Source organism: Pyrgilauda ruficollis, unplaced genomic scaffold, assembly GCF_017590135.1.
Source record: "Pyrgilauda ruficollis isolate IOZ18807 unplaced genomic scaffold, ASM1759013v1 scaffold5, whole genome shotgun sequence".
Lineage (NCBI taxonomy): Eukaryota > Metazoa > Chordata > Aves > Passeriformes > Passeridae > Pyrgilauda > Pyrgilauda ruficollis.
The window spans coordinates 3696001-3709279 of NW_024526599.1; the positions used below are offsets into that span (position 1 = coordinate 3696001).

At 60.8% G+C, this 13279-nt stretch overlaps 2 protein-coding genes across 2 annotated transcripts; one reads left to right on the forward strand and one right to left on the reverse strand.

The window, feature by feature from the left end:
- The first annotated feature begins 4930 nt into the window (after positions 1-4930).
- On the forward strand, positions 4931-11178 carry LOC121360354 (low-density lipoprotein receptor-related protein 4-like). The gene is made up of 14 exons (XM_041480134.1): positions 4931-4969; positions 5127-5365; positions 5447-5576; positions 6200-6386; positions 6626-6844; positions 7070-7253; positions 7543-7744; positions 7813-7977; positions 8271-8471; positions 8564-9107; positions 9240-9368; positions 10109-10529; positions 10746-10881; positions 11122-11178. The coding sequence occupies exons 2-14, from the start codon at positions 5328-5330 to the stop codon at positions 11176-11178; spliced, it is 2613 nt and encodes an 870-aa protein (XP_041336068.1). The 5' UTR covers positions 4931-4969; positions 5127-5327.
- A 1088-nt stretch (positions 11179-12266) lies between these two features.
- Positions 12267-12965, reverse strand: CLDN23 (claudin 23). Its single transcript, XM_041480156.1, has one exon. It carries the CDS (start codon positions 12963-12965, stop codon positions 12267-12269), a length of 699 nt encoding a protein of 232 aa, XP_041336090.1.
- Positions 12966-13279: the final 314 nt, after the last annotated feature.

A 13279-nucleotide genomic window follows, 5' to 3' on the forward strand; every position in this document is an offset into this window, starting at 1 on the left:
GCAAAGCTGTGCTGGTAAGTGGATGTCAGGGTGCATGTGCTTCCGTGACGTGTGGCCTTGGCCACTGGCAGCAGTGTCTCCACAGAGCCCGTGCTTCTGGGGAAGCACCTGCCTCTGCCCTGCTCCTGCCTGTGTGTCACACCTGGTCCCGTAAAGATTGTGTCTAGATAATGTCCCAGCAGCAGCTGGTGCATTTTGGGGCTGAGGCCCATATTCTGGTATCTAGGCAGCTTGCCTGTAGTCCCAGGGGAACAATGACAGTGTTGTCTGGGGCAGCTCTGTAGCAGGCTGCTGACCTCACCTATCCGTGCAGATGTGGATGAGTGCTCCCTGGAGTACAGCCCCTGCAGCCAGCTGTGCACCAACACCCCGGGCACTTTCAGCTGCGCCTGTCTCCAGGGCTACACCCTGCGGCATGGCACCGCCTGCGAAGTGACAGGTAGGGAGAGGAGGGGAGCATGGACTGGGCAGTGCCCCCCGCTAGCCATGTCCCTCGTCAATGAGTGACTTTCCTCTCACCCTGGCAGACAATTCAACACAGATCCTGGTGGCCGTGGGGCAGGACCTGGCCCTTCTGGATGTACGCACCCAAGCCTACCGGCCCCTGCTCTCCACTGAGACGGAACCCCGCGCCCTGGTGTATGACCTGCTCCGAGAAACCTACTACTGGCTGACAGAGGATGGAGAGCTCCGTGTTCACCACCCAGGGAAAGGCACACAGCCTCTCTATGCAGGTGAGGAGGACCAAGCATGCTGGTTGCTGTAGTAGGGCTGAGATGGGTGCTGAGAGCTGGCCTGCCACCCCAGTACTGCTTTTCCTATGCAGAGGAAAGGGCAGCCTGAGTTTGCCACACAGCCTGGAGCAGGCGTGCCTTAAAACTGCTCTGTCTCTACAGATGCCGGAGAGGTGAACAGCATCTCTGTGGACTGGTTCACAGGGCAACTGTACTGGGCCAGCAGCCATCCTCCAGCCATCCGTGCAGGGCTGGGTGATGGCCGTGGTTATGTGATAGTGCTGGGGAAGGACATTGCACCAGAGCAGCTGACAGTACATCCAGCTGCAAGGTGAGCAATGAATGAGCCAGGGTTGGCCCAGGCTTCTGGGATTGCAGTGGTGGTGGTGACTATGTGATGCCTGCTGTGGGGCTATGGCAGCACTGGTATTATCCTGTGAAGTGGGTGCTGAGTGCCTGCCCCCAGGTCCCTGTACTGGGTCAACCGTGGACAGAGGGGCCGGACAGTCATTGCTGCAGCTGGCATGGATGGCTCCAACCGGCAGGAGCTCACAGTTGTGTCCATGGAGGAGCCTGTGGGGCTGAGCCTGGACCATGTGGCTGGCAGGCTGTACTGGATCAGCGAGTACAAGGAGGTAGGATGAGGGGCAGCAGGGCTCTCTCACACCCAGGAAGATGATGAGGTGGGAGTTGGGAGGGTGGCCCTTGTTCCCCTGTGTCCATGGCCAAAGCATGGGAGGGAGCAGGGAGTGGTGCCTAGGTCTGGCATACATCCCTGGGCTGGGAGGAGAAGGGCCAAGATGTGGGGATGCCATATGGCCACTGTGCCTTACCTTGTCCCCAGTCCATCGAGACACTGCGGGTGGATGGCAGCGGGCGCCACTCCTTCCACGCTGTTTTGCGGAGCCACACGGAGCCGCTGGGCCTGGCCGTGTTTGAGAGCCGGTTCTTCTGGACCGATGGCACAGAGCTGGTGTCAGCCACCTGGGCCTCTCCCCAGGAGCATGCAGTGCTGCTCCGTGCCTCTATCTCAGCTTTCACTGTGCTGCATGCACTGCAGCAGCCTCCCAGTGAGTACCTGCAGGTGCTGCACTGCTGCAGGCCTGGCAGCATGGCAGCTACCCCTGCTTACATCCCTGGGTACTAGGGAAGGCTCACTGGGTCCTGGAGCTCACCAGGTCCTGCCCAGTGGTTTGCCTGGTGCTGTGATGAGGGATTGTGGGGTTGGCACAGAGGGGACCTGTAACACTGTAGGAAAGGCCCATGGGTTTGGGTAGATCTGAGCCCCCTTAACTCACGTGACATTGCTATCCTGCCTCCAGCCCTTATCCAGTCCCAGGACAGTCTGTGGTTTTTGGGGATTGGGAGAGATACTGGGGTCATGACTGCCTGAGCTTTTAACATCCTCCTGCTCCCAGGGGACACTGCTGCATGTGCTCTGGGCCTGTGCAGTCACCTTTGCCTCCTGTCCCCTGTGCATCCTCGGGGCTACAAGTGTGCATGTCCAGAGGGCCTCTTCCTCCTGCCTTCAGGGAAGTGTGCAGGTGAGCAGGGTCTGGCTCTCTGGGGTGATATACATCTGTGTAGGAGTTGGAGGAGGGCTATAACACGCCGTGGCTTTGGTGGGATGAGGTTCCCAGCACACACCAGTGCTGTGACATTTCTGTTCTTGATTCATGCTGGTGACTCTGTCCAGTGTCCCTGGGGCTGTGCTCACACACTGCTCTTACGCTCTGCAGAGCTGTCCATCGTGTATGCATCAGCAAAGTCCATCTCCCTGGTGCATGTGGGCCCTGGAGCACACACCAAACAGGTGCAGGAGTGGCAGGAGCCCTTCCACCTGCAAGATGTGGACTGGCAGAGGTCAGTGCTCTATGGGACAGATGACCATGGGACTCTGCTGCGTGTTGTGGGCCACCCTGGCAGGAGAGAGGCCATTGTGACTGGGCTGCCAGGTGAGACCCTGTGGGGTGATAGAGGGCACATTTCCCTTCCTAATACTCCCTGACACCTGAGGATCTCCTGTGTGCAGAGCACAGTGGTCTGATGGTGCCCACAGTGAGGCCATCAGTTGAGGCAGTGGGCAGCAGTGCCCTGGGTTTAGGGTCTAGGGGGCACCCAGGCAGAGGTGCAGGGTCATGGGACAGCCTTGTAACCACTTGCCTGCTCTTGCCAAGTCTGCTCTGCCCGTGTGGACATCCGCTCGGGGGACCTGTACTGGCTGGCATGTAACCGGAGGGACATCGGGGTGATCCGGACATCTGACAAGTCCCCGCGCATGCTGCACCGTGCTCGCAGCAGCATCCAGCACCTCTTCTTGGACTGGCAGCGTGGCACTCTGTACTGGCTGGGCCGTGGGCAACCCCTGCAGGCACTGAGCCTAGCGGGGGGTGCTCCATGGGATGCCTGGAACGAGACGTGGCCTGGAGACCTGCCTGCAGCCACGGACAGCAGAGCCTTCAGCGTGCTCTGGAGCTCAGCCCTGGGTGAGCCCCGGTGGTATCTGAAGCAGGGAGTGGAGGAGGTGGATGTAGGCAGGGGTGATCAGCCATGCCCCACCATGCAGCAGTTCTCTGCCTGGGCAGTGGGATGCTCATGGGGCAGACTCAGGACCCTGGCCTCAGCCATGAGGTCCCTGCCATAGCTGTGGGTTGTGGGGTGCAGGGTGAGCCATGAGGGGTGGGAGAGGCTCCAGGTCCTACCATGCCTCTGCCTCACAGGCCTGCAGGCGCTGAGTCTGACCAAGCGGCAAGCGGTCACCCTGGCACCCAGCTGGTCCCATGGCCTCGTGGCCGCCTTTGAGCCATACCTGGTGTCAGCAAATGGGACAGCTCTGCTGCTGTGGGACCGGAGGACGCTGTCCCTCGTGCTGTCCCTGCCAGCTGCAGGTGTGCAGGGAGTGGTGGCCTTCGTGGGCTCAGAACTGCAGGCTGGTAAGAATGGCCATGGCTTTTTGCCTGGTGCTGCTGATGTACCTGACGGGGCTGGGTGGCCCGTGCTACTCTGAGCTGTGGCAGGGTGCCTGGCTACTGCTGGTCATGTGGGGTCTTTTGGGAGGTGTCTGGAGTGTGGGGAGGGTACGGTCCCAACAAATTCCAAATCTTCTGCCAGTGCCACCAAGCAAAGAATCTGCCGTGCCACTCCTTCCACCTGTGACCACCACCATGAGGACAACCACAAGCACCACTGCTGCTCGGCCTGCCACCTCCACCACAACACCATCACCAAGCCAGACCACCACTGCACTCAGTACTACTCCTGCACCAACTAGCAAGGCTACTACATCACAAACCACCACCAGACAGTCCACATCAAAGAAGACCACCCCTGCACCAACCACTGCCCGGACCACACTGACCAAGACTACCACTGTGCAGCCAGCCACCAGCACCACTCGGTCTTTTACAACTAGGATCACTGCCCCACAGCCAACCACAACCACCCCACGCTCAAACAGTTCTGCATGGGTAGTGACACCTACCCCATCCCTCCAGTCCAGCACTGCACACCCCCTGACCCCAGTTCTCCATCTGTCCTGTTCTCGCACACAAGTGCCCTGCCGTGATGGCACTGGGTGTGTGGCCCAGGAGTACCTGTGTGACGGGGAGAAGGACTGTGCAGATGGCTCTGACGAGGATGGGTGTGCCCAGCTCTGCAACACCCCAGGTAGGAGCCATTCTTCTGTCCCCTGGGCAGCTGGGTCACCCTGTGCCAGGGCTTATGGCTGCTTCCTGATGGGGTTTTTGGGACAGGGTCCTGGTAAAGTCTGTGTCCTCGGCTCTGGTGCTTGTGCTGTGACATACGGGTTCCTTCTGAGCTTGGCACTGGGCTTGAAGTGCTGTTGGAAAAGGATAGAGTTGATCTCACTGCTCATAGTGGCCTAGATGTGGCTGAGTTGAGACTGCCACAAACAAAGCCTTGTCCCTTGTGGGGCCTTTCTAGGTCACTGGAGGGCTAGCAGAGGCTCTGGGCACCCTGGCTGCCTCCTGCAGGCAGTACAAAGCCCCTTGTCTCCCCAGGGGCCTTCCACTGTGCGAGCGGAGGCGTGTGCGTCAGGGCGGGAGAGCACTGCGATGGGGTGCCACAGTGTCCCGACGGCTCGGATGAGACGGGCTGCTGGACCCCCACGCAGGAGTGTGCCCTGCGCTGCGATGCTGCCACCCGCTGCATCCCCAGGAGCTGGCTGTGTGATGGACATGCCGACTGCCTGGACCACACGGATGAGCAGGGCTGTGGTAAGACTCTGGGGCTGAATGGGATGGACTCTTGGGGTTGCCCGCCCCACAGGTAGATGCACTAGGTTTCTTGTGGGTCCAGGAGCAGGCATGCCCAGGGCAATCTGCTGAGAGGATGGGGACAGTGCCCCTGCTCAGCCCTGGCCTTTGCCCGCAGTGCTGAAGGAGTGTGGTCCGGCTGAGTTTTCCTGTCGGAGTGGGCAGTGCGTGGCCCTGGCCCTGCACTGCGATGGTGACCATGACTGCCAGGACGGCTCGGATGAGGAGGGCTGTGCTGTGCCCCGGCCGCTGCTCTGCCGTGAGGGTGAGGTGACATGTTCCCACAGTGGGGAGTGTGTGCCAGAAGCCTGGCGCTGTGATGGTGCTGCTGACTGTAGGGATGGCTCAGACGAGCAGGTGAGTGGAGCAGTGGGGACACAGCCTGTCCCCACTCATGCCCAGGAGGGCGGGTAGCCTTTTTCACCCTCTGCCTTGCAGGGCTGCCCTTGGGAAGAAGAGCTGTGTGAAGACCAGCAGTGGGGCTGCTCCCATGGCCATGAGTGCATCCCTGATGTCTGGCGCTGTGACGGAGAGACTGACTGTACTGATGGCAGTGACGAGGCTGGCTGTGAGCAACACCCTTATTTTATTCCCTGTCTCACCCAGGGGTGCCCAGCATGGAGGGAGATGGGTATGTGTCCATGCTGAGGTGAAGGGCCCCATATGCTGGCTGCCTATTCCCAGCAGCTGTGGTGGCTCCAGGTCCTGAGTAGCTGTTCTCCCTGAAAGGGCCAGTGGCATTTGGATTAATATAGCCTGAAGCCAGGCTACTGGCACAACTCTGGATGTGGCTGCAGTGAGCTCTGGGCAGCCTCTGGGAGCAGCTAAATCTGCCCCAAATGAGCAAAAGGAGCTGGTGGATGAGGCTCAGGGCAGCCTTCCCCACATGTCCCTGCAGGCCACCCTGCTCCTTGCCAGAGTAATGAGTACCCCTGTGGGCTGGGGTCCTGCCTGAATGCATCCCTGGTGTGCAACGGCCGGCAGGACTGCGCGGATGGCTCAGACGAGGGGGGGAACTGCTCTGTGCCCTGCCAGCGGTCCTGCACTCATCTCTGCTACCCCTCGCCCCAGGGCCCTGTGAGTGCCAGCAGCCCTGGGGCAGGGGCTTGTCATACCATGATGCCCTGCTCCAGCTGCAGAAGGGAGCCTCGTGTCCCCAGGGTGGGCAGCTGATTGTGCCTTTCCCCCCAGCGGTGCTGGTGTGGCCCAGGCTATTGGCTTGCTGCGGATGGTCTGTCCTGCGTGGACATAGATGAGTGCACAGAGTGGGGCAAGGGAGCCTGCAGCCAGACATGCCTCAATGCCCCAGGGTCCTACAGCTGTGGCTGTCTCCCTGGCTACCTGCTGGAGCCTGATGGCCACACCTGCAAACTCACTGGTAAGTCCTGGGGTGGCCAAGCAGAGCTGAGGCTGGCCCTGGCCCCCTACAATACACTAGGGGCTGGTGGATACTTGTCCCCCTGTGTCTGCTGCCCATGGGAAACCTCGTAGTCCTGTGAATGGGCTGAGTCCCAGCAAGCTCCAGTGCCTGTGTGAGCTGTGTCCCTTGCGTGCATGTGCTGGGACCATGGGACCTTTAGTACTGAGCAGGGCCCGTGTGGCTCTGTGTTACCCCAGGACCAGAGCCCAAGCTGCTGGTGGCTGTGCAGTCTGAGGTGTTGTCCTATGGCCTGCGGAGTGGCCATGAGGAGGTGGTGCTGGCCACTGACAAGGATCGTGTTGTCTTCTCACTCGACTATGACTTGGTGGAGAGGAAAGTCTTCTGGATGGACCTGGCCACAGAGAGCATCCGTTGGCAGGACCTCAGCTCAGGAAAGAAAGGCACACTGGTGAAAGGTGGGCTGTGATAACGTGGGGTTAGCAGGGCTGCCTTTCCCCCATTGTGCAGTCTCCAGGTTGCACTGGGGTGCCAAGCTGTGATCCCTTATGTGGAGAAGCACTAGTGGGAACAAGGCTGGGAGGAGCCAGAGCTGGAATGGAGGGACCTGGGCTGGAAGCATTATGCCAAAGGGCCATGCAGCTGTCACCCCACACAGGTGCTGCCTCTTGCATGCATTTCAGGTGTGAGATCAGACTGTATAGCAGTGGACTGGCTTGGGAGGAACCTGTACTGGACAGATGGGGTAGCAGGGCAGGTGCTGGCCACTCGCCTGGGGGCTGCCTGGCGAGGGATACCAGAGTACACTGTGGTGATGGATGGAGACCTGGACCAGCCCCACTCTCTGGTGCTCCAGCCTCTGGCAGGGTAAGTCTGGGACAAGAGGACATGGGGACCTCCTTGCCATCCCTGCCCTGCCCCATTTTCCTTCATGGAGGCAGATGAGAGGCTGGGGAAAAGGTGGGATGACCTCACCTTGGTGCTGTGGGGACTGTATGACAGGAGAAGAAAGAGCCTGGACACCTGTCCTTGCCCTGCATGGAGCTCTCAATGAACCCATGATGAGATGGGAAGCTCCAGGCTGCTTTTGTGGGCTGCCTTAGTGCTGAGTCAATGCTGTGTCAGGTCCATAGGTTCGAACCTGTCTTCCCACTAGGCTGATGTACTGGTCAGAGGTGGGGAGCCACTCACGGCTGATGGAGGCCAGCATGGATGGGAGTTGGCGGCACGTGCTGCTGGCCCAGGGACTGGGCTGGCCCACAGCACTGGCCCTCGACCTCCCCACCCAGAGGATCTTCTGGCTGGATGAGAAGCTGGGCGGTGTTGGTTCTGCACGTCTGGACGGCAGCAGTGTGAAGGTGTGGTGGGGCACTTGTGATGGGGCTCTGATGGGGACCAGTGTGGGCACTGACAGCCTCTGTGACAGGTCCTGAAGCTGCGCTGGGTCCGAAGCCCCTTTGCAGCAGCTGTGTGCGAGGGGCAGCTCTACTGGTCAGAGAGGAAGACATGGTCAGTGCAGCAGGTGGACAAGGCCAGCGGCAAGAACAGGACCGTGCTACTCAAACGGCACGGGCAGCCCCATGGCCTCCAGGTATCTTCCTGGGGAGCCCCAAAACCTGCTGTGCCAGCTCTGCTGCTCCCCCACCCTGCACAGCGCTGTTGTCCTCTGAGTGAGGAGGCACTGGCAGCCGTACCCCCATCCCCGTGGTCCTTGAACAGCAGTCTCTGTGGCCAAGTGTCTCTGGTCCTCTGGGACCATCTCTGCCTCACCATCCTGCCCCGAGCTGGGCTGAGTGTGGGCCTTGGGAGCACAGTGTGCTGTCAGTCGTGCTCAGCTCTGCTGGCGGTGCTGACGGAGCTGAGGCTGAGCCTGCTGTCCCACAGGTGATGCACCCAGCCCTGCGCCCCGCGGCCCCCAACCCATGTGAGACACGCGGCTGCTCCCACCTGTGCCTGCTGAGCGCCAGGCACACTGGGCAGTGCCGCTGCCCCGCCGGGCTGATGCTGGCCGCCAATGAGACCACCTGTCTGCCCATCCGTGATTCGGCCTTTGCCCTCCTGGTCTCACCGGCAGCTGTGACACAGGTATCATCCTCTGGAGCCAGCCCTGGGGGCTGCTGTTCTCAACACCGTCAGGGAAGAGGGGTCCACATCCTAGTGCTGCCTCCTTCCTCCAGGTCTACCTGAAGGACCTGCCCGCATCAGCTGGATCCCAAGGGCTTCCCCCACATCGGGCCCTGCCTTTGGCCAAGGTGAGCCGCCTGACAGCTGTTGACTATGCAGTGAAAGACAAGAGTTTGTACTTTGCAGAAGTGGGAGGCAATTCCATCGGACTGCTGCGCCTGAAGGACTGGGGACGGCTGTCCTGGAAGAAGGCAGTAGCTGTGGAGGGCACGGTGACATCCCTGGCCTTGGACTGGCTGAGTGGGAACCTTTACTGGATTGGGGGGCAGCCACCCATCATCCATGTGGCAGCTCCCAGGGGGCGGTGGGCCCTGGCACTACTCAGCGAGGGGCTGCAGGGTGCTGCCTGGCTGGCACTGTGTCCTCGTGCTTCCACCATGTGCTTTGTCACAGCAGCTGGCAGCCATGGGCGTGGCGCCGTGGTGGAGTGTGCGGCCATGGACGGCACTGGCCGCAGAGTGGTGTGGAGGAGAGCCCGGGCTCCCACTGGCCTTACCTTTGGGGGTGCTGGCACCAGGCTGTACTGGGCAGACCACGGTGAGTGAGGACTGAGCCGGGGCACTGCGGGGGGTAGCAGAGGTGCAGGTGCTCAGTCTGCAAAGCACAGGCTGGCACAGCCCTGAGCCCTCTCTGTCACCACCCTGAAGCCTCTCCACCTGTGCCTTGCAGAGAGAGGTACCATCAGCAGTGTTGAGCTGGATGGATCCCGCTTCCGGCTGGTGCGGGAAGGGCTGCATGGTCTCTCACTCTTTGCCATAGGAGAAGGCTTTCTGCTCTGGAGCACAACCTCAGCCAATGGTAGGTCTGTCTGCTATGCCTTGCCCAGCTCCTCCTACTGCACTAGGTCACGGGGTTCTGCCAGTCCCTGTGGAGTGCAGGCTTCCCCCTCTGTGGGGTGAAGGGCAAGCTAGGGGACACCCCACCTCCCAGCTCAGGCACCCTTGTGGGAGGAGGTGGAGCAGTGCTGACCCCAGGTGTCTCCAGGCTCCAGCAAGATCTGGCACAGCCGGCTGGAGCAGGCTGAGAACTGGTGGTTCCCGATGGAGCAGGAGCTGGTAGCCATGAGGATTTACAGCCAGTTCTCACAGGAAGGTGGGTCTGGGACCGCCCAAGCCCAGGGCATCTGCAGGGTTCAGCTGTGCCTTGCAGTGGCCGTGCTAACCAGTGCTGTTTTGGCAGGCACCAATGGCTGTGCAAAGAGCAATGGGGGCTGTGCCCAGCTGTGCCTGCCCAACCCTGCAGGGCGGCAGTGCCGCTGCTCTCCCGGGTACCACCTGGTGCATGGGGCAGCGTGTGCGCTGGTACCGCCTTGCCCCGCCCTGCTGCAGGCCTGCCCCGACCTCCAGAGCTGCATTTCCAGAGAGCAGGTCTGTGATGGGCGCCCCGACTGTGCCGACGGCTCCGATGAGTCTGACTGTGAGTGCCTGGCACAGCCGGGGCGTGCTGGGGTCCTGGGCACGGGACAGCCTGCCCAGTCTCCCCCAGTTTGGGAAGAGGGTCTTACCTGAGTCTCTGCTGATCCATGCCCCTCCCTCCAGGCGCCTCAGTGAAGGTGGGGACGGAGGTCCCTGCAGTGGCACCATCAGGAATGGCCCACGTAGAACAGCAACCAGTCTCATCCATAGCTGCACCCCAGCCTCGGCAGCCCCGCCCCAGCCTATCTGCAGCCCCTGGCCCCCAGGAGCACGGAGAGCCCTTCGTGGTACCCCCCAGCACGGAGGAGGTGCTGGGGGCTGTGCCCTGCAGCAGCGAGACATGCAACCTGCGCGGGGAGTGTGCCATCGAGGCTGGCCGAGTGACGTGCCACTGTGCCCTGGGCTATCGTGGCGACTACTGCGAGGAGGCCGAGGTGCAGCCCCTGGCAGGACCCATTGTCCTGGGGGTGGCCGTGCTCCTGCTGCTCGCTGCTGCTGCTGTGGGGGCCCTGGCCTACATGCGGAGGCGGGACAGGCGGAGGAGGTGAGCTCTGTGGCTGGACTGGGCCAGGTACAGCTGGGAATAGGGGCAGGGTCTCCTTGCCCAAGGACAATGTGGAGTCCTGATGCACTCCTGGGTTATATGGAAAGCTCCAATCACCCCAGCAGGCTTTTACCAGGGGCTGTGGCAGGACTTTGGGATCTGCCCCATCTCTAGGAGTTGACCATGCCATTCTCGGTGTAAATTTTCCCTCTCTAGGACCTCGAGCGCTGCTTCCACTCGGGTGCTGACCCTGTACCACCGTGAAAGTGATCCAGAGGAAGAGGATGAGGAGGAGGAAGAGCTTCCCCCCAAGAGTGATACATTTGTCAATGAAGCTTACGAAGGGAAAGAGGTGAGTAGCATCTGGAGCGGGCCCTGCTAGGGACCCCTCTGCCACCCTGTAGTGCCCCAGGGCCCAGTGCTGGCATGGTGCCCACTCCTGAGGCAAGCTCTGCCCTCCTGCTGAAGGAGAGGGCAATACCAGGGGTGCCTAGAGTCTGACATGGCTGTCCCACTCTGTGCTAAGGTGTGGGATGGGCTTAGAGAGGTTGGGTCAGACTCACCCCGATACACTGCTCTGTGATTTCTGCAGGAGCTGCCAGCCCTGCTGAGGAAAGGACCATCTCACATCAACACCGTGATTTCATAAAGGAGCCTTGTGCAGCATCTCTTGTGCCATTGTGGTTTGTGTGTGGGCCGGGGAGGGGAGGTTGGTTTGCTCTTTCTAGATGTCTAAGACCTAGGGAATGTAAGAATCCAGACAAAAAATGTTTGGGAGGTTTATCAGGAAGTCTCCAAGCCCAACACACTCTCTGATACTGTCCCTCTGCAGCAAGGCTTATCTTGCTGACCAGGGTGCTTTGGGCTCACCTGGTATAAGAATCTGGCCAAATAACTCTTCAAGGAAGCTGGCTTGGCTCTTACCTTGTTATGCAGGGGGCTGAGAAGGGTTTTATAGTGGAGTTCTGACCTCCTGAGTGTCCCTTACAAACCAGTGAGACCAGTTTTACCACCTCACACCAAGCTAATTTTGAAAGGGGAAATAAATGCTATTTTTTTTCCTCCATGATCTTCCTCTCCCCACCCTCCCCACTCTGCCCTGAAGTGGCTATGCTCCAAGAAAGAGAATATCTCTTCAAGAGTTGATTTTGACCATGGGGGAAAAGTCCTTTGGGAAAGTGCTATAAAAGCTAGCTGTGTCCTTTTACAGACCTTTCCTCCCTGCTTCAGGCAAAACACAGGAAAGCTGGGTGAGCCGTGCCCACTGGCTCTCAGCCCAACCTGCTGGCAGAAAGCCCATAACCATCCCACACCACAAACCCATTGCTTTGAATTTATTTTGCTGTTCACACAGTCCTGAGCTGAGCAGAGACGTGAGACAGGTGCTCCCCTCCCCTACTGCCAGCTCTGAAGGTTACACACTTCTGACCTGTGTTGCTTACATGGGAACACCAAAGCTGTCTCTGCCCAAGCTGCTGTGCATGGTAGAGGAAGGTGAGGTAAAAGCAGCACGGAGGAACTGGAGCCACTTCTGTTCCTCAATCCAGCATGGCTTTGGCACAGTTGTAGATCCTGGAGCACAGAAGTCTTTTGAGGAAGTTGCAAATATTCAAAACAGGTCCTTGGTCTTGTTTCCAGCCTGTTCAGAGGAGCCCCAGGAGAAGGGTATGGCTTGTTGGGGCAGAGGCCAGCACTGCTCTTGATGCCAGGGAGGTGACAGCTGTCCCAGTGCTGGGGCTACAAGTCAGAGTCACAGGGTGGGCTTCTCCCCCAGCACTGTCCATCTTGCTCATCCTCCAGCACGTCCCAGGGATTGTTGTAAGCTCCACTGGTGCACGACCCAGCCTCTGTCACAGGGGTGGGGGACAATTTGGGAGCTCTGCGCTCCTTGCAGTAGTGATGGAAGCTGAGGGCAAGGGCCAGCCCCCCCAGGATCTCCAGACAGCTTCCCAAATAGCTCAGTACCAAGCTGTAGCCTATGGTCAGCGTGCTGCCAGGCGGTGCAGGCAGTGCCCACAGCTCCTGGGTGTACCAGGAGCTGGGCACGAGGCTCATCAGCCCAGAGAGGAGCAGCACCAGCCCTGCCACGCCGGCCACCAGGTGCCGGGGCTCCGGCTGCCAGCAGCGAACACCCAGGGTAGCCACCACCAAGCCCACCAGGGTGACCACCAGCGAGGAGGGCATCAGCCCTTGGGCCACCCGCACGGGCACCTGCTCAAAGTAGCCCAGCCCGTCAGCCTGCCCGCAGAGGCGGTCATGGGTGCTCTGCTGCTCCCGGCATATGTCCCAGATGCCCTGCTCCCAAACGACGTCCATGGGCTGGTCAGGTACGAGGCTCACCTGCCTCCAACTGGGTGCCAGCGTGCCCGTGAGTGTCAGCAGGAGCCCGCAGGGGCACAGCACCATCCCCACGATCATCTCCGTCGGCGTCCGCATGCTGGGGAGGTGGGTGAAGCGGGCTCCAGAGGGCTTCTGCTCGCCCGAGGTCCGCGGGAGCTCCGGGGCTCGCTGGACAGGAGCTGTGCACGGGTGCAGGCAGGGCGGCGGTCCCAAGGCCGTCCCGGAGCCCCTCAGGCGCTGCCGGAGCCCCTGAGGCGGGCAGCCCGCGGAGCCGGCCCGGGCCCGGGGAGGCGCGGGCAGGAGGCGGTGCCGGCGGGCGGGGCCCGGCCCGGGCAGGGCTGGCCGGCACCTGCGGCGGGGACAGCGCCTTCCAGGGCTGCGGGAGCCCGCGGGGAGCGCCCGAGCTCCGG